This window comes from Poecilia reticulata, chromosome 22 (genome assembly GCF_904066995.2).
Source record: "Poecilia reticulata chromosome 22, P_reticulata-male-v2, whole genome shotgun sequence".
NCBI classification, from domain to species: domain Eukaryota; kingdom Metazoa; phylum Chordata; class Actinopteri; order Cyprinodontiformes; family Poeciliidae; genus Poecilia; species Poecilia reticulata.
The window spans coordinates 7,532,948-7,555,791 of NC_088851.1; the positions used below are offsets into that span (position 1 = coordinate 7,532,948).

Sequence of the window (22,844 nt, forward strand, 5' to 3'; positions counted from 1 at the left end):
TCTTTTTCTTTGTTCATTTCTCTTTGTAAAACAAAAACTGCTAAAAAATAAGAGTTTATAACACAAATTATTTGTTCACATAGTTATATGCACTCACATCAGTCTCACTACACACTCAGAGTGGAAACACAAAAGTAACAAAGTGCAGTTTTTAAGCAACACTACAAAAAAGAGACCAGTGCTGTGGTCTTTAGCAGTTCATGTTTTTGTTTTCAAAAATTTTATTTGGCCTTACTTCACCTTTGAAACCACTATTTACTTTCAATAACCATGACAAAAAAATGTACCTGCCAAACAAGTCAAAAACATCAAACAAGTATTGTTTGATGTTTTTCAGCAACATCTCGCAAAGTATTTGGGTCTATGAAGTCATATAGACCCAAATATATGGGTCTATATGACCCATATATTTGGGTCATATAGACCCATATATATGTGGGTCTATATGTGTCTCTGACGCCATATAGGTGAATGGCGTCAGAGACACATGACACCATAGATGCATATGACTTCAGTATATATATATATATATATATATATATGTGTGTGTGTGTATATATATATATACACATATGTGTGTATATATATATATATATACATACATACATATGTGTGTATATATATATATATATACACATACATATGTATGTATATATGCCCTGAGTCTATATACATACATATATATACATATATATACATATATATGTATATATACACCGATGTCAGTGGTGTATATATGTGAAGTCTATGACAACAAAGACATCACATATGTCCATGTTGTCATAGAAGTCTATGACACCATAGAGGTTTGTGACATCGCAGATGCCTATGACATCAGAGGTCTATGAATTCTTTGTTGGAACATTTGTAGCTCATATGTTGGAGTAGCTTCTGTACAGTGACTCTCAGTGCGCTCCCTGTGAAGCTTACCCAAATCATTTAAAGGATTTTGCTTCAAAGTCTGGACAAGATTTTCTGAAACCCATTTCATCAGTTATCCCCGTTTCTGGTGGAGCTTTTCCCACTTTACATTTTCCTTCCACTTAGCTTTCTATGAATATGTTATTTTTTAAATTTATTTATTTTTTTTACAATATTCTCATTTTTGGAGACAACATTTTGGGCGTTCTCTATCCATCTATCCATCCATTTTCTTGACACCCTTGTCCCTTAGTGGGGTCGGGAGGGTTGCTGGTGCCTCTCCAGCTAACATTCCGGGTGAGAGGCGGGGGTCACCCTGGACAGGTCGCCAGTCTGTCGTAGGGCAACACAGTTTGTCCTGTGTGTCTACACAGGACAAACAACCATGCACACACACACTCACACCTAGGGGCAATTTGGAGAGGCCAATCAACCTGACAGTCATGTTTTTGGACTGTGGGAGGAAACCGGAGTACCCGGAGAAAACCCACGCATGCACAGGGAGAACATGCAAACTCCATGCAGAAAGACCGGGGCCGGGAATCGAACCCAGAACCTTCTTGCTGCAAGGCAACAGCTCTACCAACTGCGCCACTGTGCAGCCCGTTCTCCATCTATAAACCAAAAAAAAAAAAAAACTACAAGAAGACATAACATTTTTCACCAAGTGTCATGACCCACTTCAGTCATGTAATGTGATTTTTGTTCATATTTGCTGACATAAAATGCAGAATGTTTGTCACAAAACAGCTTATTTACTCTGAGTACAAAATCTGTTTTTCAAGTGTTTATCTTTGTGTTCAGGCTTCATCAACTTTGTCTTCACTTCATCAATAATAGTAGGCACCACATACACAAATAAAATGTATAATGTACTATTTATTATTTTCACTTTCAGAAAGTGTTAATATGAATAAATTAAACCATTTCCTTGTGCTATTTTTTTTCCAACCTGAAATCAAATAAACCTTCCAGACAATCTTTAAGGACAAGGATTAAGTTGACATGAACAATAAATGGATGGCTCCATAGAACTGGGCTATTGGGCTATTGAACTGCCAAAGTAAATGCAGCCACAGCAGCAGACTTGCCATCCATCCATCCATCCATCCATCCATTCTCTTCCGCTTATCCAGGGTCGGGTCGCGGGGGCAGCAGCTTCAGGAGGGAGGCCCAGACTTCCCTCTCCCCAGCTACTTCTTCCAGCTCCTCCGGAGGAACCCCAAGGCGTTCCCAGGCCAGCCGAGAGACATAGTCCCTCCAGCGTGTCCTGGGTCTTCCCCGAGGCCTCCTCCCGGTGGGACGTGCCCGGAACACCTCACCAGGGAGGCGTCCAGGAGGCATCCTGACCAGATGCCCGAGCCACCTCAACTGGCTCCTCTCGACGTGGAGGAGCAGCGGCTCTACTCTGAGTCCCTCCCGGATGACCGAGCTTCTCACCCTATCTCTAAGGGAGAGCCCAGCCACCCTGCGGAGGAAACCCATTTCGGCCGCTTGTATCCGTGATCTCGTTCTTTCGGTCATGACCCAAAGCTCATGACCATAGATGAGGGTGGGAACGTAGATTGACCGGTAAATCGAGAGCTTCGCTTTTTGACTCAGCTCTCTCTTCACCACGACGGACCGGTACAGCGCCCGCTTCACGGCAGACGCTGCCCCAATCCACCTGTCGACCCCCCGCTCCCTTCTTCCCTCATTCGTGAACAAGATCCCAAGATACTTAAACTCCTCCACTTGAGGCAGGACAACCCCCCTGACCCGGAGAAGGCACTCTATCCTTTTCCGGCTCAAGACCATGGCCTCGGATTTGGAGGCACTGAGCCTCATCCCAGCCGCTTCACAAAAACTGCACACAATCATGAAAGAAAACATTTACTTCTCAGCAATAAGGAAAGCAAAAACTAGGAAAAATGGAAACTGTTTTCTTCTTTCAGCTCTTGGAGATGATAGAACAATTATACAGTGGACTTGTGCTGAAAGGAGAATTGAGATAAGAGAACCAGAAGGGGGCGCCACAGCTCCAGCATAAAATAAAAACGTTGGATAAACAGCACAGCTGCACATGCTGAATGCTTCCACGACAAAAACAATCACAGGGAAGAGATTGTTGATGGTAAAATTCAGATCACGGAGGTCAGCGCGACCGAGAGTTTCTGATGAGGGAAAAACATTGTGACATACTGAAAGGTTCAATACTGACCTTTTGAGCAAACTCTTGTATTATGTACATCAAACAGTTATATTTTACATACTGGAGAATAAATTAAACAATGTCGCTATCTTTCTTAATGGCCATTAAAGCTCTGTGCACAGGAACCTCCTTCAGTAGGCTGCAGTTTTTCTTCCAGTTCGGAGAGTCGGGAAGCAGTTTGTCTGCAAAAGCACACATGTATAAAAGACTTTACAGTAAGCTTACAAATTAATTTAGTCTTAGTAAGAGAATAGAAAAAGTTATGTGTGCTATAGTAATAAATATAAAATATCAGGATATTTTAGATTTAAAAACATATTACAAATTACTCATTAGGTATGAACTCTGGGTGTAGATATGAATCCAGGCCTGAACCTTCACTGACACATAAAGACAATTACAAAATCAGTCTTCTATCACCTGAAGAACAGGTCTAGGATTAAAGGACTAATGTTCCAGCAAGATCTTGAGATCTCACAAAAACTACAAAAACAGTTCTAAAGTCCTTCCACTGGCTCCCTGTAGCAGAGAATAGGCATGAAAATATTTTTGTTAGTTTATAAAAATCACTGAATGACTCAGCACCAAAATACATCAAATATATGTTGTCATATCATCCATCCAGCCCACTCAGGTCTTCTGGTTCAAGTCTACTCTGCACCCCTCAATAATTATGTCACAACTAAAGGAAATATATTTAACACAATGGGATGTTCATCACAGTGTACAATAACCTTACCGTGGCAGTTCAGATGGACTCGAGTGGGAAGACACCTGGTGTGGTCGGTGTACTCCAACGTGCAGAGCAAGGGCGTCTTGTCCTTGGGCACAGTGAACATCAGCACCAGTATCGAACACAACAGATTGCTTTCCATTACTTCAACGGACTTGTGCTGCTCCTGCAGCACAAGCAAGAGGAAAATATCAGCGTATTCATTCAAAACCAGAAGTTCCAGCTCCTCTATTATTGCAACTAAGACGCTTCAAAGCGCTCTTAAAGGTGTATGCACCACTATAAAAAACATACAGGTTTTTGTATGTTAGAAAAGGAAACCATAACAAACATGTTAGTGGTTAAGATCAAAATTCCTACGTGTGAACACTGATAAATAAATAAGTACTCTATTTGACCAACATTTGGTCAACTTATGGTTGTCAACCACAACACTAAGGGAGTGTGAACAATTTCTAACAAATGCTAGTTGTGTTCAACATGAAACAATTCCCTGTATTCTTCGCGTCTGGGTGAGGAAGCAGGGCGGAGGCCTTTTTTGAAATACAAATCATCCAATTTATTCCAGTATTAATCATTTTCTGGAATGTAATACATTTATCCTTAATCTACAGGGTTTTATTTTTTATATTTTTCTTAACTTTCATGTTACCACTTACCTTTTGGCTTGCTGCTGTTGCGTCTAGTGTCTTTTTAATTAAGTATATTATTATTATTGTGTTCATGTAATTTTGTAGCTTTACTTTTATTCCTTTAAGGTGACTTTCACCATCAGTTCAGTGGCTAGACTTCTATTCTATTCTTACAGTCTGATTAGGGCAGACTACAAGACCTTTTCTCATGTGGGCCAAAATCATCAACAATATCACATTTGTAAAAAGTAAGACTTAGAATCGAAAGTTTTAGTTTTGCTCTAATGGCCCCTGGTCCTGACTTTGAACACCCTTGGATTAGACTAGAGCAAAGTTTGTGTTTTGGAGGAAAATTTCAATATTCACAGTGAAAGCTAAACAGAAATACATAACGCCAAAAGATCATAACTATAATGTGAAACATAATGGTGGAATGAACTGACTGTTTTCTTGAAGAGGACGTAATTATAAAAACTTTATGCCACAGCTTAAAAGGTGAGCATGCAGCCAAAGTATTCAGTACAATATTATTTTAAATAAATCACCTTCACAAGCTTCAGCTGCTGCCTGCGGCCTGCAAACGCGTTAAGATGCTGGCTGACTGTGGCCAGAAAAGCCCCCACGTCCGTCTGCAAGTCGCTCTGCTCGGCCAGGCTGTTCAGAGGAATGAAAGGCGGGATGTTGTGGCGGCTGATCCTAACTTTTGGCTTCAGGTTGAGCTCCAGGTTGTAGGTGTCCAAATATACACCCTCGTACTCGGTCGCCAGAGAGAAGCACATGCCTTTCCCTCCGTTTGTTGTGATGGCGTCATACCCACCTGGCGATATCAACAAATAAAGTTAGTGAATACGTAACAATAATTACCGGTAGGTAGCGAAAATTTTTTAATTCATATGTTAGAATTACCAATGAGGTTATGAGCATGAAGAAGATCCGTCAGCTCAGAGTGTCTGGCCATCAGGTGGAACAACTCTGAGCTCTTTGAGTCTATGTCCATTTCCTCGTCTTCACCATCTTCTTCATGTTTGTCTGCAGGTGCTCTCAGTTTCTGGAGCTTCTGTAAGAGGGAGAGGCAAACATAGACAAAACATTATTTACTCAAGGATACTGTGGCTTAACTCTGAGGTCAGGATTTGGGGGAGTTGAGACTTGTGATTTTTGCTTTGAGTCTCACTGAAAAAGTCTTATAATTTTCTATCTCTAAATTAAAGAAATTAGATTATTAATGGATGAAGGAGACAAAAAAAAACTGATCCACGCTTTTGTTTCAGGTCCAATATCTTTTTTTACTGCTGCAAAGAAAAGCCTGTTTATTCAAAATTCTGCAGCTACAAAAGAGAATCAAAGAGGCAACAAGAAACGTCTAAACACGTTTTGTTTAAGAGTGCAGTGTTGGCTCAGCGCCTCAGAAGAAGCTTCACCTTGTGTATCTGTAGCTCTGCCTTCAGCTGGTCTCTTTGCGAGGTCAACGCTTCAACTTTAGCCTTTAGCTCCTTCACTCGACTCGGCTGCTGTGGGACCTGGCTCCCTCGGTTCCGGGCCTGAACTTCCAGCAGACTTAGGTGGCTCAGAACACCTGGAGGTAAGAAACACTTTCACAAACCCTGAAATGAACTCGTCGACGGCTAATATGTTAGCGTCGCAGAAACAAACTCATTTCAAGCTAACAATAAGTTAGCTTTGCAGGTTCTGGCCTACCTCTCGTCGACGCTCCCTCCATGTTTTTCCACCTTTTTCTTTGTTTACTCAGCTACCATCTAAATTAACAACTCAAACGAAAAACATCCCGTACTTTTTTTTTTGGTGTTTTTAATTTTCGCGGTTGCTGCGTGCGCACGCTACGCGGTCGTGACGTCAGAAACTGCCGGAAGAGAATCGACAACAGTTTTGCATCACATGGAGTAGAAGCTTAGCTTGACTGTAGGTAAAAGGTGAACTCGGTGTTAAATGTTTTCAACAGAAGAAATTCAAACAAAGCTCAACTTTCTGCAATATGTGACCACTGCACTGATACTCATGCGCAAACAGGTTGCTTTTAACACATTTAGAGTTCCTGAACGTCCCAACAAACATGTGTTTACTGATACTGAATGTGATCCGGATGTCTGCTCCCTTGAACTAAAGGTGAGTCAGTGTATTATATTTACTTCCTGGACGTTTAAAAAAAAAAAAAACAGATTACACTTCGCTGATTTACTTCTACTGTTCAAATTTGTTTCTAGTAAATCTTTTAGTTGTGGTATATTGAATGCACTTTGGAATAATAAGCTTTACTAGGAACATTAACTGGTTGGTGAGCTTTATAGATTTATTTAGCTATCACAGATATTGTTAAGCATGAAGTTTGAAAAACGTTTTGCATTTTTTAATATTTTAACATCCTCAACCTTATTGTGTGGTTTGTGTACATATAAGTTTACTTGGCAAGCAAAAAAATAGTAAGTCAGTGTGATAATGAAAATAATTGGAAAACTTTTAGTTTTTTTATTTAATTATTTTAAATGAATTAAAGTAAAAATATCACAAGGCTCAGTTTTCCATTATATTTTTTATTATACCCTACAAAGAATAGGAAGCCCAATAGAAACAGGAGGCCTTGAGGTATTCTTGAGGAGATTAGCCTGTTGGTTTTTGTTTCTAATAAAAGTTAGACTTTGTGACAATGTAACAAAATCTACATCATACTAGACAATAAAGTCTGTGATGCCATTCGGTCAAATGCTCTAAATTAGTTAGATATTAGTAAATAAGCTAAACTAATAAGTTGGCAAATAAGTCCTTAGTCAGTACGACTAAATTAATGCTAAGAATGGTTAAAATTTTGGGGGGTTGAAATTTGATCAGTGTTACAAACATTCTTTGTCATATTGTTTTTTCAGAAACATGACCGAGTGAGCGCTCTTGGAAGCAAACCATCTTTGAGGTATTTTTCTCCGGTAACCTTGTCAACAAGAATTTAGCGAGTTAGGAGAAAGCAAACGAATGTACTTTTTACGATTTGCACCTTGGAAAAATTTCGTCTTTGTATGTATTTTTGTTTTATATTTATACTATAGCTAAAAAACATAAAGTTGCTTTTGACCCTCCTACTTAATTTAGAGTTAAACAAAATTAAAGTTTCCAGCTGTCTCAGCTTCCAAACTGGTGAGATAACAGTTTCAAGGATGTGATGTGACCTTGTCTATGACAAACTGTCAGTGGTGGAAAAAGTACTCAAAAAATTTATTTATTTCCCACCACTGCAAACTGTAATGTTCATATAGTGTTGATAAGCCAACTAAGTCACAACAAAACCCATTTTTTCTACATTTAAAGAAACCTTTTAAAACTGTAGTTATGTAGTTTTTTTTCTGGAGATTCTTGGTCCGACACAAACTAATTGAAAAAAACTTCAGAAAAGAGAAGGAAAAATAATAAAAAACAAAATTTTATATGGGGGTTAGCTCAAGATTATGAATATTATGTGTAGAGTTCAACACTGATGTTCGGTGGTTAATTACCAATATTTTTTCAAATATTGTTTACATTTTTCTGAGTAATATCTGAGGTATATAATCAGTAGTTTCATTGCATAGACTTCATATATTATATCCATTCCTTCCAAAACAGTTGGTGGTTCCTCTTTTTACCATTTTCTTGCTGTGCCCTTTTTGTTTGGCATTATTCTATTCTTAATTCTCATATTTAATCTTTTTTTTTCTTAGGCTTTCTGGACGGTTGTCACTGATGGGTGCGGATTTGCATGAAGGAGCAACACAAAGAGCCTCTTGAACTCTCCAGCCCAGAAAGCAAACCAAGATGGACCCGTCCGATCAAAAGCACTTTTCAGCATTTGACTACGTCGTGTTTGCCCTTCTACTGGCCGCCTCCGTGGGCATCGGGCTGTACTACGCCCTGTCCGGGGGCCGCCAACGAACCACGCAGGAGTTCTTGATGGCTGACAGGAGCATGCGGTGTCTCCCCGTTTCGCTGTCGCTCATCGCCTCCTTCCAATCAGCCGTGGCCATCATCGGCGTCCCGGCCGAGATCTACACTCACGGCACCCAGTACTGGTTCATCGGCTGCGCCTACATTCTGGGGCTTTTAATTCCTGCTCGTGTTTTCATTCCATTGTTATACAGGCTGAATCTCTCCAGCGCTTACCAGGTGTGTAAAAAATAAAAAAAGTGCATTTACATCAGCCGTGCATGAGCAATGAGTCAGCGTTGTTGTTCTTGTTTTGCAGTATCTGGAGCTACGGTTCAGCAAAGTAGTGCGGATATGTGGAACATTAACGTTCATCTTTCAAATGGTGGGTGCATTCAGAGACCAGTCAGCCATCCTGTACAGTTTTATTGGTAAAATGTGTAAGTGTTTAGTTCAGGATTTCCTGTCATGTGTTTCCCTCTGGTAGACCAGCAACCATCCTCCCCAACACACCCTCACCCCGAAAAAAAATTTGAAAAATGTGGCGTGCATTTTTATTCAGACCCACTGAGTCAATAAATTGTCTTTACAGATGTTACAGTCAAAATTTTGTGTTATTTAGTCCATTCTCATTTGCAAAGAAGCTGAAGCAGCTTTTACTGGATGTCTAGGCAAGATCCAGTAAAATCTGTCCAATTAGTGCAGGGTAAAAAAGTATAAAGGGTTTTTTGTGTATTCTATTGTTTTGGTTTTTTTGTTAAAACACTGGTTTCTGATTTGTCTCTTAACTTGATTTAAGGTTATCTACATGGGTGTTTGTGTGTACACGCCTGCCTTCGCACTAAACGCAGGTATGAAAAGTTTTATGTTTTAATTTGATTCATTAAATCGGCGATTGAAACTAATTTCAGGACCTTGCTGTGTTTTAATTTCAGCTACCGGATTTCAGCTTTGGGGCACAGTGATGATAACCGGACTAGTGTGCACTTTATACACGACCCTGGTGAGTTGACTTGAATGTTGACAGAACTGACTCTCTGACTGGAGCAATGATGTTGGCGTGTCAAGAGAGTCATTCCTTTCAATTAATTAACCATATTATGCAAAAAACATTTCCTGTGTTTATAAAACAGCAGTTTGACCGAATGTTTCTGCTCGGCTCCCCCGCAGGGCGGCTTGAAGGCGGTGATCTGGACAGACGTCTTCCAGACGTTCGTGATGTTCGCGGGGCAGATTGCCGTCATCATTGTGGGAGTGGAGCGGACCGGAGGAATGTCGGAGGTCTGGAGGAAAGTGAATGACGGAAACCGCCTCGCTGGGCTGGAGTGAGTTCAGTGAAGGCTAAGGCCTTGAGCATTATTAAAATGCACGTCAACTAATTTAGTAATTGATTTATTGTTAACTGGAGCATGCAGACTCAAAAAAAGACGCCGTTTGCTGAACAAACAACACACACATGGCAGTAATTAAGATGAAACTACACATGAAATATACACATTTTGCATTTAAGACAAAAAAAAAAAATTCTACCCAAACTCCTGATGTGGCATAGTTTCAGCTTCACCTGGTTCAGATTAAAAAAAAAAATCACCTAATAAGCATCTTTTTTTTTTTTTGCAGTCAATAATTGGTTATCCAAAGTAATCAACAGATCAGCCCTGCGCTGCTGTGTTGATAATAACTTGAGCATAAAGGACCAAGCTTTTCACATGTTGACACTAGAAGTGGGGCTGCACAGTGGCGCAGTTGGTAGAGCTGTTGCCTTGCAGCAAGAAGGTTCTGCATGGAGTTTGCATGTTCTCCCTGTGCATGCATGGGTTTTCTCCGGGTACTCCGGTTTCCTCCCACAGTCCAAAACCTGACATGACTGTCAGGTTGATTGGCCTCTCCAAATTGCCCCTAGGTGTGAGTGTGTGTGTGCATGGTTGTGTGTCTCTGTGTTGCCCTGCGACAGACTGGCGACCTGTCCAGGGTGACCCCACCCCTCACCCGGTACGCCAGCCGGAGATAGGCACCAGCAACCCTCCCGACCCCACTGAGGGACAAGGGTGTAAGAAAATGGATGGATGGATGGACGCACACTAGAAGTATTTTTGAGCAAAGTGAATTGTTTCTGTATTTTTAAAAATGTATTTTTAATATTGTATAAAATAAGGTTAAGTGGTTAAATGAAAAATCTGCAGAATGTGCCAACAAAAAAAACACTAAAAAACCAACAACTTTAAAATCTGATTGTCAGATGAACTGAAATAATCGACAGTTGCAGGCCTAAACGAAACGCTAATTTAAAAACGGTTTTCTTTCTCTGATTCAGCTTGAACCTGGATCCCACAGAGAGACACACCTTCTGGACTCTGGGGGTCGGCGGGGTTTTCCTCATGCTGTCCCTGTATGGAGTCAACCAGGCTCAGGTCCAAAGATATCTCAGCGCGCGGACAGAAAGAGAAGCTGTGAGGTATTCTGTTTTTATTTTTATTATTATTATTATTATTATGATCAGATATTTGTGTGCAAATTAATCTGAAGAGTTTTCCATGGTCTCAGACTAAAGTGCTTTACATCAATTTCCAGCTTCCTGTAGAGGTTTTCCACATGTTGACACAAACCTGGAAGTATTTTATCAGAATGTTCTTTAACGAAATAGAAAGTGGTGCATGATTGTGAACCAATAGAAACCTTGTTTTTCAAAATGCTTTACATTTAAAATGTCTTTCAGAAATCACCTAATTGGCAAAAAACAATGCTTATGGGACAAAATGTGGAAGCATCTGCCGGGTTTATGTGACGGCATTTTTAGGGCCATTGTGGGTAGATTTTAAAAAATTTCCACCAAAAAAAGTTTTTTCTGAGAATAAATAGTTTGTACACCAGGGGGCGCTGATGGACTTATCACACGGATAACCTCTTGAGTCGATGGGTAGATTAGGCTGTAATCAGGGTTTATCTGAATGAATTTTACCGTTACAGTTTCTGATTACCCAACACCTGGGTTTGTTTACAGTTCAGGACCAAATTCTGGTTTGCTTTAGTCAGATTTATTCTAGTAAAACTGATGATCGCTTAAGTTTTCATCCATGATCTCTCATCAGATTGTAAATAAAAATGGCTCCTTTGTTTTTTTTTCTCTCCTTAATTTTCCTTTTCTTTTTCTCCTTTAAAAAAAAAACTCTCCCTCTTTCACTGTCATCAGATGCAGCAAAACTTTGAAATGGAATCATTTTACTTTAATCCTAGATGGAACCAAGGTGTTTTTGTGTCAAAAAGAGATTTAGCCAACTTTAATGGGGGATCTTTTAGTGAAAATGTTTCCCATTTTCCACCTTTGCTGTGTGTGTGTGAGCAGGTCGTGCTACATGGTGTTTCCTTCCCTTCAGCTGGCTCTGGGTCTTAGCTGCATCATGGGCCTCGTCATGTTTGCACGTTATTGTGGAGAGGACTTTTCTGAGAAGCTGGGCAGCTCTTCCAGAGATGCCGTGAGTCCTCCTCTTCTCCTCCAGACATTTTTTAAAAATTAATTAATTTATTTATTTTCTTTAGAATACACAAATGTAGTATAGAAGGTTCCAGACTTTCAGCTAAAATGGTAAAAAATGTGACCTGACGGTCCTTAAACGCCAAAAAATGCAAATATTACAGCCTGGGTATTTGCATGTACAACAGTAACGTTCACATCACATTTCTCATGTGACGTAAATATAGAGTCTGTTTGCTGACCGGGGTCAGGTTGTCATATTTGCTTTGTGGTTTCTGTTGACTAAATACATATATGCAAAAACCCAAAGCTTCCAGGAAGCGGTGACGTCAGCTTTGCCTCAAACAGATGGTGATATACTTCGTGATGGACATGCTGCAAGGCCTGCCTGGACTGCCCGGACTGTTTGTCGCTTGTCTTTTTAGCGCGGCGCTCAGGTACGGGACTTTCCGCCGTGTTGGCAGATTTTTCTAATCAGGCCTCCTTATCGGCAGCCGTGTGTTTGCCTTTGCAAATGTCGAGTTGTTTCTCTTTGCATGCTTTTGAAAAGTTTAGATTATAATTTTTTTTTTCTGCATTCCCCCCCCCCCCCAAGTCTGGATGAGTTTTGAAAACACACACACACACACACACACACACACAAAGAGTGCATTTAGAAAATGTTTGTATTTTCACATTATCGTCAACATAGAGTTGAACGTTTTAGCCATTGCAGAAGTGAGTGTGGTAAAAAAATTTGCATCAACGTAATTTGACTGAGAGTGTTAATGAGAGAAGCAGCCTTGAGGCTCATGGAAACTTTTGAGAGATCAAAATGCAAAACACTACGCGTGGTTAAAAAGCTAACAGCCCACAGTTAGGTCAAATTTGTTAAGAGCTGCAGAACCTACTTTACTTTTACCCTTTGGAGAAAAATAAACCCTAAAATTTTGACCAATCCTATTTTATTTCTAAAGCACATAAGAAAGTAATGTGTTTCACCAAGTGCTGCACAATTCTAAAACAGACCAAACCAAGACACAAACATATAAATCATAGAAATTGTTTTATTGTAAAACAAAGGAACGGTGATTTAATTTAGCTAGTTACAGTCACAGTTAGTGGCATGTAAAAGAAAACTACATCAAAAGGAGATAGCACTTAGAATGTGGATTATCTGCACAATGCAAAGCAATATACATCAATATATAAAGTACTATAGTACAAAAACTCTCAGAGGAAATGTTTTCAGTTATCCAGTTAAGGAGGAGGCGTTTTCTAGAACAGAAAGTTAGCAAACTGTCAGGCCTCCTTTTATGTTTGTCACTGGTAATTGGATCAGTTATTCCAGACAAAGCTAAAAAAATAAGAGTTTATTGTTGAAATTAATAGAAAACATTTAGACCAATAGCAGTTTGTACAGGTGGGGGTGTAAAAATAAAAAATTATATTGAAGAAGTAGGGAAGAGGGTTTGGGTGACTGAAAAAAAAAGAAATTCTGACTTTAAGATTCGAGGGGAGGATGAGAAGCACCACATGGAGAGAGATTGACAGCACTAAAGCCCTCCTCTTGGCTCTGATTGGTTGTTTCCAGTTTGCACTGGGAGAAGCCACCACGTTGCTGCATGTCAGGTTTTAAAATTACTTTTATCATGTAAGGGACCAGATCATTCAGTTTTAACAAAGAAGTTCAAAAAGAGTTTCGCACCAATCTGAAATGTAGATTTATATATATATATAATTAATAGTCATGAAGTCCTAAAACTAAAATTGAACAACCTGGGGCATCATCATCAAAGATGATGGAAGAAAATGAGGAACATGAAGCTAAAAGGGATCTTTTGTGTGAAGGCAGGATTGCGTGGCATTCACAGGCTGAAGTAAAAGTTTGATTTCCCATTGATTTACAAGAAATTTACATGAATGGGTCTGTTAACAACTTCCTTCATTACAAAAGTTTTTGATTAGAAGCTGAAACATTGTCGCCTTTGTATTACGAGACGACACAGACGCTGAGTTTTTCCTGTGTTCCTCATGTTAACAGAGGAAGTGTGTGTAGGGCCAGAGTGGAAACCGTTTGTTTTGTGATACGGTCTTCACAATGGAAACCGTATCAGGTGATCACGTTGCTTCACACGCACAAGAGAAAAATAAAACCTGAGAACCTGTTCAGCTGTTGTGGATCTGCACAGATTTTAACATTGTTGCAATTAACAGAAAAGACGGTCATGGGTCTATGTTTTGCTTTCACCATTCAGCACCATCTCGTCTGCCTTCAACTCTCTGGCCACTGTGACGATGGAAGATCTCATCAAGCCATATTTCCCTTCCATGTCGGAGGAGAGAGCGACGCTGGTCTCCAAAGCTTTAGGTGAGCCGCTCTCTGCTTTAAACTAAAGTGAAGTTTGGGTTGTAGTTTCTGATGGTTCATGTTGTGGCTCTACCCTAAGCGACGTCCTACGGGCTGCTCTGCCTGGCCATGGCCTACCTGACTCACCTCATGGGCGACTCGGTCCTGCTGGTGAGCTCAGCGTTTGATCTGATTGTTTCTCAGTAACTTTGTGTGGATTAGCACTCATGTTTTCTGTTGCAGGTAGCTTTAAAGATCTTCGGGATGGTTGGCGGACCCATTCTCGGCCTGTTTTGCCTTGGCATGTTCTTCCCGTGGGCCAACTCCATTGTAAGCCAACATTCATTTGATCTGGTTTTGCATGTCTAGTCGTGAGCTTATAAACAATATGAATATATGAGCACATCTTAAACTTTCCCACATTTCCTCACGTTAATTTAACAAACTGCAGTGTATTTTATGCAACTGGCCAATGGAAAGTGACGCATAATTGTGAAGTGGGTGTAAAAGGATACATTATTTTAAATAAATTAAAAAGAAGAATCTGAAAAGTGTGGTGTGCATTTGTTTTTTTGCACATCTCTGAACTGAATATTTTTGTTCATTGCTCTTTGCAAAATACCCCAAAGTCTGATTGGGTGGAGGGCTTTGATTTTCAAGTCTTAGCACAAATTCTCAATTTGATTTCTCAGTCTGGACTTTGACTGGGCCATTCTAACACTTGTTGAACTAATTAAATAGCTAATTCATAAATTAATTCCACAGATTTTAAGGCGTTAAAAATTTAACTGTTAATCAATTTTTTTTCTTGCATAGAAAAGTCTGGAGCTGGAACCTTTGTTTTGCGTTTCTGGTATGCCAGTAAATCTGACGCACATGCAACATTCGCAAACAACAAGCCGCTTTTCTTGGGACGCAGAGGGGTCATTTTTGCCTCAGAAAACGATGTGTCCGAACGCTGGAAAATACTGTTGTTGTTTTCAAGTTGTGCTAAAAGGAGTTAGCCTGTCGGTAAAGCTATTATAAAATGGCATCTCAACACTAAACCAGTTGGAGCAGCACAGACGTCGCAATGATAAAGTTATTGGCCACACTTCATATTTTTAAAGGATTTTTTTCAATGATGTTCCATGAATGATCAGATGTTCCTGAAACACTTACAGGCTGAATGGATAATGATTTAGAATGCCTTTATTGTTATCGTGGAGAAGCAAAACAATATTTCATAATTTCAGCTCTTTACTCCTGCTTGATGGTTGAATAACCTGAATAACGGGTTTAAAAACAATAAATATCTTGGTTTTTGAGCTTATATGTGTATTTATTCAATCATTTAGCAGCACCACCTTGTTTTACTGTGGAGGATGTGTTCAGATGACCGTCTTTCACATGCTTCCCTTGTCCCCCTATATCACACGTGTCAAACTGGAGGCCCGCGGGCCAAATTCGGCCTAACGTTGCTCTTTATGTTTCCGCATAAACACAACTTTAGGATAACAGTTGTTTGCTTAAATCTTATTTTGCAAGTCAAAACAAATCGTTTTTTATTTGAACAGTGGCACATCAATCTAAAATGATATTTAATTTATTATTAAATGACTTTATTCCTGTCAGTAATTATTCCAGGCAAACACAAATAGAATAATTGTATTCAATTATTCACATACAGTCTCTGTCCTTTGTTTCCAGGGTGCGGTGGCCGGTCTGGGCGCAGGTCTGGTCGGGGCTCTCTGGGTCGGCATTGGCAGCATCGTCAACCGGAGCTCTGGCGCTAAGCGGCTGCCGCCCAGTTGCCACATCAACACAACCGCCGCCTTTCAGACGGCGATCGGCAACGTGACGAGGTCGAACTCCTGACATTAACGGTGAATGTTGCAGGTGACTTTATATCTCGCGACTAACTCAACTCTCTGTTCTTCAGCCGGCCCACTTGGCTGCACAGGTTTTACTCTTTGTCCTACATGTGGTACGCCGGCTTCAGCTGCCTGATAGTCATCCTCGTCGGGCTGATCGTCAGCTTTCTCACAGGTGTGCAAAACTGTGACATTTACTCGTAATGCCTCACGTTAATGTGAAGCATTTCTTCATGTTAAACTTTGCAACGTTTGTGTTTTTGCCAAGGCCCAATGAAAGAAGGGGAGGCGACACCTGGAACAGTCTATCCGTTGTTAGGAAAGCTGCTTTTTTTTCTGCCTGAACACATGAAGAAGAAGGTCTGCTGCGTGACTCCTCTGAGACCGGCTGTAAGTAAAGATGAAAGTTTCCGACAAAAACAGACAAGTCAGGCAAAAACTTTTCAGTAGCTATTAATGGTGGAAAGTAAGTACACCCTTGGTGCTTCACTTGGATTTATAAGGTCAGGTAACAACCAGTTGCTGCTATTAACAAAATATAATTGATTATTTGACCTTTGTCAGGCAGTGTGACCTTTTGTGCTAAAACAACATCAAGATGGAAAGAGATCAGCAATGGACCTTACCACAGGGGCCGCATTTCATTGGCTAATGCCCATTTTACGTCAGAGCGCAGCTATCACGTGCCTTACCGTCTCACAAACTCATGCTAATGTACATTGTGGACTACCAGACCGACAAAGTTTTTGCGTCAGGACTCGAAAAAAATTGGTTCTCCGTCAGTGGGGTATCTGTACAGGCGATGTCAGGTATCCTGATCGTATTTGTACAACTAAAATTCACAGATTTCCAAAATCTGAAACGGAAAGCCTTGCTTGGATTAAAGCTTGTGCACGACCGCATTTGCAGCTCAACCGTCATAGGATCAATAAGTATTGGTGTAAGTATTATTGCTTTGCTTTCTTTGTGTTTAGTGAATGAAAAAAATAAAGTCAATAATAAACACATTCATTATAAAAACCTTTTAGCCAAGTACAGCATAATGGCGGTACCAATACAACTTCTACACCTTGAAGCCTGTCTGTTACAGCCTTACATTAGCTGAACAGATCAATATGCAATGTGTACCATGTCTGACATACATTGAAGATTTTATTTCACCTGAAAAGGCTTTTTACTAAACTGTAATCGTGTTAGCCATGCTAGCTTTTACTAAACTGTAATCATGTCAGCCACGCTAGCACCGAGTACCGTGTATAAGTCCTAGGCACATTTGAACCCTCAAAACCATGAATGCCTGACTTACCCAGCCTTGCAAGAACAATAGCCATCAGTGATCTTGTCCACGGCTATATTTATGCTGAGGTTGTGAGAATCTGCTGTTTTTCTCATCGACCAGTAGCATTTAGCTGCGACGCGCACAATGTTGGAGGCATCGCGTGGCTCAAACACATTGATGTCGTCCAAAAAAAATGACATGAACTTGTTGGTTCCCTTGGCTGATATTTTGTGAAAATCCGGCAGAAATGCTACACTAATCAACTCAGAAATACTCTGCAGAGAGCAAAAATGGCATGTTTAGACATTGGAGCTAAGCTGTTAATGTGAGACATGACGTCACGTGGGACTTTCGAGGGGCGTTTCTGGCCGGAGCTTGGTAAGGTCCATGACTAGAGCAACTGATGCTTTCTGTCAACCTGGGTAAAGATTGTAGGAAAATGTAAAAAACAATTACAAGTCTGTCATTTCATAGAAGAAAAACATGTAAGAAGGGACGAACCATTAATTGTGATTAATCGGTTATTGAAATAATCATCAACTATTAATTGTTACTTTCATTTGCTTATAGAACAACACCCTCAGATATTAAATAGGCTAAAACTGTACAGAAAAATATACACATTTGGCATTTAAGATGTAAAAAAAATCTTGATCCTGTTCAAATTCTGTTAAAATATCTCATATTGTAACCTTTGGTTATCCGTTTATTAATCGACTTATCCATAAGTGAATCAGATCCAGGGTTTCCCCCAGAAAACTTGCTAAGCCCGGTGGTCAGGGCGTCGAGGCGGTCCACCGGCGGTCCACTGTGTTTTTGTATTAAAAGATATTAAGTGGACAGGAAATGTAAAAGTATTACTGTGTAATTATGTTACTGGAAAAGATCTCCAGTGAAATGCTATTTAAACCCACAACTAGTCTAAAAACAACAAATTTGCACTTCTGTTAAGAATTAAGTCAGCGGTTAAAAAAGACCACAGATACATAAATGTAACGCTTGTTTATTGAGATTATCAATGCCGTTAAATTTTATTTAATTGTTTAGGGATACATAAATTAAATTATTTTAAATTGTTTAACATTTAAATACAAGATTTTAAGGAGCTGGCAAGTTTACTTTGTAAAACTTCAAATAACAATATTCATAGTTAGATTGTTTTGTTACCATAGCAACAATCTGTGAGTTTAATCTTTGAATTTACAAAAACAAATTAGTAAACTGCGATTATAACTTATTGCTTTTTAGGCTGGCCAATTAAACTACTCCCTTCTCCCATATTTCACTAAAACGCTCCGGCCAACTGGGACCACAGACATAAACTTTACAGGGAAGACAGACACAGAGCCACATGCTGGGCAGCATGTTGAGATGTAAACGCCGCATATAATTGTTCGCTACAAGTTATTCTTGCGGTTCACATAGAGCTGCGCAACCAGAGCTAACGCAGTGGGTTTTAAACTCTTACCTAGAGTTCTCCAAAGGATCATAATTCCTCACAGTAGGTTTATGTAAATATCTATACAGGTCAGCCTGGGTCCAGTTTGAGTGAAAGGAGGCGCGCGCGATCCCGCTGAGGTAAAGCGGCGGCGTGCGAGAAAGCGCAGAGGGGCCAGCTGTGTGATTAGTCTGCGCGCTGTCGGGTTTAAATGCATTTACCTATCTATTATAAACCTATCCTATAGTGAAATGCTAAGAGCAAAAGAGACGCTTGCAGCCCGGCTTAAAAAAAAAAAAAAAAAAATTATTTTTTTTATTCCTAGAAACGTAAACAAGCAACGCTTAGCCTGGCGGCAGGGCTAGTAAAGCATGGCGGGCCGCCAGGCTTATTATAATACTCTGGGGGAAACCCTGAGATCGCCCCTTCACTGTACTGATATTAAGTCAAGCAGAAAGGGCTATAAATGATCAATCATAAAGGAATACCATCTTATTTCATCTTGGGGAATAATATATATACAGAGGGGCAAAAAAGTATTTAGTCAGCTACCAATTGTGCAAGTTCTCCCACTTAAAAAGATGAGAGAAGCCTGTAATTTTCATCATAGATGTACCTCAACTATGAGAGACAAAAGGACAAAAAAAAAATCCAGAAAATCACATTTTCTGATTTTTAAAGAATTTATTTGCAAAATATGGTGGAAGATGAGTATTTGGTCAATAACAAAAGTTCATCTCCATACTTTTTTATATACCCTTTGTTGGCAATGACAGAGATCAAACGTTTTCTGTAAGTCTTCACAAGGTTCTCACACACTGTTGGTGGTATTTTGGCCCATTCCTCCATGCAGATCTTCTCTAGAGCTGTGATGTTCTGGGGCTGTCGCTGGACAACACGGACTTTCAACTCCCTCCACAGATTTTCTATGGGGTTGACATCTGGAGATTGGCTAGGCCACTCCAGGACCTTGAAATGCTTCTTACGAAGCCACTCCTTCGTTACCTGGGTGGTGTGTTTGGGATCATCGTCCTGCTGAAAGACCCAGCCACGTTTCACCTTCAATGCCCTTGTTGATGGAAGGAGGTTTTCACTCAAAATGTGACGATACCTCGCCCCATTCATTCTTTCCTTTACACGGATCAGTCGTCCTGGTCCCTTAGTAGAAAAACAGCACCAAAGCATGATGTTTCCACCCCCATGCTTCACAGTAGGCATGGTGTTCTTTGGATGCAACTCAGCATTCATTCTCCTCCAAACACGACGACTAGAGTTTTGACCAAAAAGTTCTACTTTGGTTTCATCTGACCATATGATATTCTCCCAGTCATCTTCTGGATCATCCAAATGCTCTCTAGCAAACTTGAGACGGGCCTTGACATGTACTGTCTTAAGCAGGGGGACACGTCTGGCACTGCAGGTTTGAGTCCCTGGCAGCGTAGTGTGTTACTGATAGTAGCCTTTGTTACTTTGGTCCCAGCTCTCTGCAGGTCATTCACTAGGTTCCCCCATGTGGTTCTGGATTTTTGCTCACCGTTCTTGTGATCATTTTGACCCCACGGGGTGTGATCTTGCGTGGAGCCCCAGATCGAGGGAGATTATCAGTGGTCTTGTAAGTGTTCCATTTTCTAATAATTGATCCCACAGTTTATTTCTTTACACCAAGCTGTTTACCTATTGCAGATTCAGTATTCCCAGCTAGGTGCAGGTTTATAATTTTGTTTCGGGTGTCCTTTGACAGCTCTCTAGTTTTGGCGATGGTGGAGTTTAGAGTGTGACTGTTTGAGGTTGTGGACAGGTGTGTTTTATACTGATAACGAGTTCAAATAGGTGCCATTAATACAGGTAACAAGTGGAGGACAGAGGAGCCTCTTACAGAAGAAGTTACACGGCTGTGAGAGCCTGAAATCTTGCTTGTTTGTAGCTGACCAAATACTTATTTTCCACCATATATTGCCAATAAATTCTTTAAAAATCAGAAAATGTGATTTTCTGGATTTTTTTTCTCCCTTTGTCTCATAGTTGAGGTATATATCTATGATGAAAATTACAGGCCTCTCTCATCTTTTTAAGTGGGAGAACTTGCACAATTGGTGGCTGACTAAATACTTTTTTGTCCCACTATCTATGTATATATATATATATATATATATATATATATATATATATATATATATATATATATATATATATATATATATATATATAGCAGGAAAATTTAATTAGCTGTTTATTTGCATCCCTTAATGTATTTCGAGTATTGTATGAAAAAGTTTCCGAATATGGCTAATTTTATTTATCTAATTAATCGATTGATTGTCAGAATAATCAATGGAACAGTTAATTATTAAAATTATTGTTGGTTCCAGCCCTGCACGTAGGACGGGTTCCTGTCCTTCCAGAAATTGAAATCCATTTAAATGTTCTCCGAGGTCAGATTTAGAAATGAATTTGCATGACGCTCGTCAGACAACTTACTAAAGAGCAGTAGAGCTGCAGCTGAAACTCGTCAGGTAAGTTTAGACTTCAGCAGAGACTCCTCATGATAACATGACCTTTCCAACCTTTAACTCTTCTGTGCACCACGTTCTTTTGTAGGCAAATGTGAGGTGATTTCACAGGACCAGTGTTGACTGAATAAAGTCACTCATGGTTCTGAAACTTAAAGTGTCTAAATCAGTTCCATCTGTCTCACTCTCTGCTTTAATGTCATTTTTTCCTTGTTGTCCTAAGATCCCATCCCCACAAGGGCCATGTTCGCACAAAAAAAGCAATGGAACCGCCAGTGGGCAACACACACCATCGCAGCAGCAGAGAGAGCGTTTGCTGCCTGACGCCGACTCCCGTGTTATCGAGTACGAAACAGCGGTGTGATGTCGAAGTCGTCCACGCACGAGGACGGAAATCTCTCAGAACGTAAAGCACATGGAGCGGAGCTCTGCATTTGCGTTTGTCGTTGTGATGCCTTTCCTATGGGGTGAGGGATTTTTATCAGGTTTGCACTTTGAACCGCACAAGCAGCAGCAGCAGCAGCTCCAGACTAATTTTTTTTTGTGATTGAATGATTCGCAGCGGAAAAGGTTTTGTAGATCTCAACAGTATGTTTCCGTTCAGGTCAGCTGCATGAATGTTTCAATAGATTGCCTTTATACTTGTGAAAGTATAAAGGCAATCTTTATACTTTCACAAGTATAAAGATTGCCTTTATATTAATCTGACAACTTGCTTGTCAAATTAATGAGCGGACAAGCATGTTGATCCTTTTTAGCCATTTAAAAAAAAAATTATTTGAATATTTGAGAAACACTATTACATCATACATCGGATTTCAGGTTTTATTTGAAAGCTGACCCGATTTTTACTCTTTACAATTTTGTTTTCTATCAATTGTAACACAAGCGCCAAAAAATTGTGCTGGAGTCTCCTTTATCAAGGTGCTAGCTTTCAATGCAACAGAAAAGGAGCAACGGTACAAGGTTGTTTCCATTTATGCATTGTTGCATATATGCCTAATCCTTGACAAAACTAAGTAAAACTAAGCAAATTGATGTGTTTATAGACCAAAAATGCTCAACTAATTTTGGAGTATGTAATTAATCAGAGACGATCCATGACAAACTGGCTGATTTAAGTCTTTTTCCGATTATTTGTTGCATCTCTACTACTAAAGCTGTGAGACTTGGTACCCCATTTACTTCTCGGACTGTGTCCTGGAATTAAGACTGTAAAACTTCTTTTCTACACAAGATTAAAGATTTGTAATAAAAAGTGTCTAATCTTTTTATTATTATTACTTAAAAAATACTCATTGTAATCTACATTTTGTGGAACACAGACAAAAAGACTTAAGAGTCGTTAAGTCCATACAGTATGAGGGACTTCAGCATTTTGATTTATGCTGCTTGAACTTTTTTACACAACTGCACTGTAAAGGGACCTGTTTCCTCACATTGGTAATGCAAATATGCACAATGAAATTCTATGAAGTAATGTTTCAAAGCATAAAGAGTAGTCAAATGTATTCTACTGCATGCAGCTAAAAGGTTTCAGTAAAAGGTTTCGTTATGTTCAGGGAACAGTCCCAACAACC

The 22,844-nt window shown here is 39.8% G+C and overlaps 2 protein-coding genes across 10 annotated transcripts; one reads left to right on the forward strand and one right to left on the reverse strand.

Moving 5' to 3' along the window:
- Positions 1–2,777: 2,777 nt before the first annotated feature.
- Positions 2,778–6,339, reverse strand: cenpo (centromere protein O). 3 transcript variants are annotated; one of them, XM_008399041.3, is made up of 7 exons: positions 6,176–6,313; positions 5,899–6,053; positions 5,384–5,534; positions 5,023–5,294; positions 3,852–4,011; positions 3,174–3,294; positions 2,778–3,074 (listed from the first exon to the last, which is right to left on the reverse strand). In XM_008399041.3, exons 1-6 carry the CDS (start codon positions 6,195–6,197, stop codon positions 3,185–3,187), a joined length of 870 nt encoding a protein of 289 aa, XP_008397263.1. In that variant the 5' UTR covers positions 6,198–6,313; the 3' UTR covers positions 2,778–3,074; positions 3,174–3,184. The 3 variants fall into 3 exon arrangements, with proteins under 3 accessions (XP_008397263.1, XP_008397262.1, XP_017157938.1); XM_008399040.3 differs by having other exon boundaries at positions 2,778–3,294; positions 6,176–6,339; XM_017302449.2 differs by having other exon boundaries at positions 2,778–3,294; positions 3,852–3,933.
- On the forward strand, positions 5,933–22,525 carry slc5a6b (solute carrier family 5 member 6). 7 transcript variants are annotated; one of them, XR_532568.3, is made up of 18 exons: positions 6,464–6,601; positions 7,357–7,400; positions 8,182–8,623; positions 8,703–8,768; positions 9,183–9,234; positions 9,319–9,386; positions 9,554–9,708; positions 10,698–10,838; positions 11,727–11,856; positions 12,204–12,292; positions 14,093–14,205; positions 14,285–14,355; positions 14,428–14,514; positions 15,874–16,028; positions 16,106–16,212; positions 16,306–16,427; positions 21,124–21,267; positions 21,488–21,623. XR_532568.3 is itself a non-coding variant. In XM_008399034.2 (17 exons), exons 3-17 carry the CDS (start codon positions 8,276–8,278, stop codon positions 21,626–21,628), a joined length of 1,845 nt encoding a protein of 614 aa, XP_008397256.1. In that variant the 5' UTR covers positions 5,933–6,059; positions 7,357–7,400; positions 8,182–8,275; the 3' UTR covers positions 21,629–22,525. The 7 variants fall into 7 exon arrangements, 6 of the variants coding, with proteins under 6 accessions (XP_008397256.1, XP_008397261.1, XP_008397255.1 ...); XM_008399034.2 differs by lacking the exons at positions 6,464–6,601; positions 21,124–21,267 and adding an exon at positions 5,933–6,059 and having other exon boundaries at positions 21,488–22,525; XM_008399033.3 differs by lacking the exon at positions 21,124–21,267 and having other exon boundaries at positions 21,488–22,525.
- The last annotated feature ends 319 nt before the right edge of the window (positions 22,526–22,844 follow it).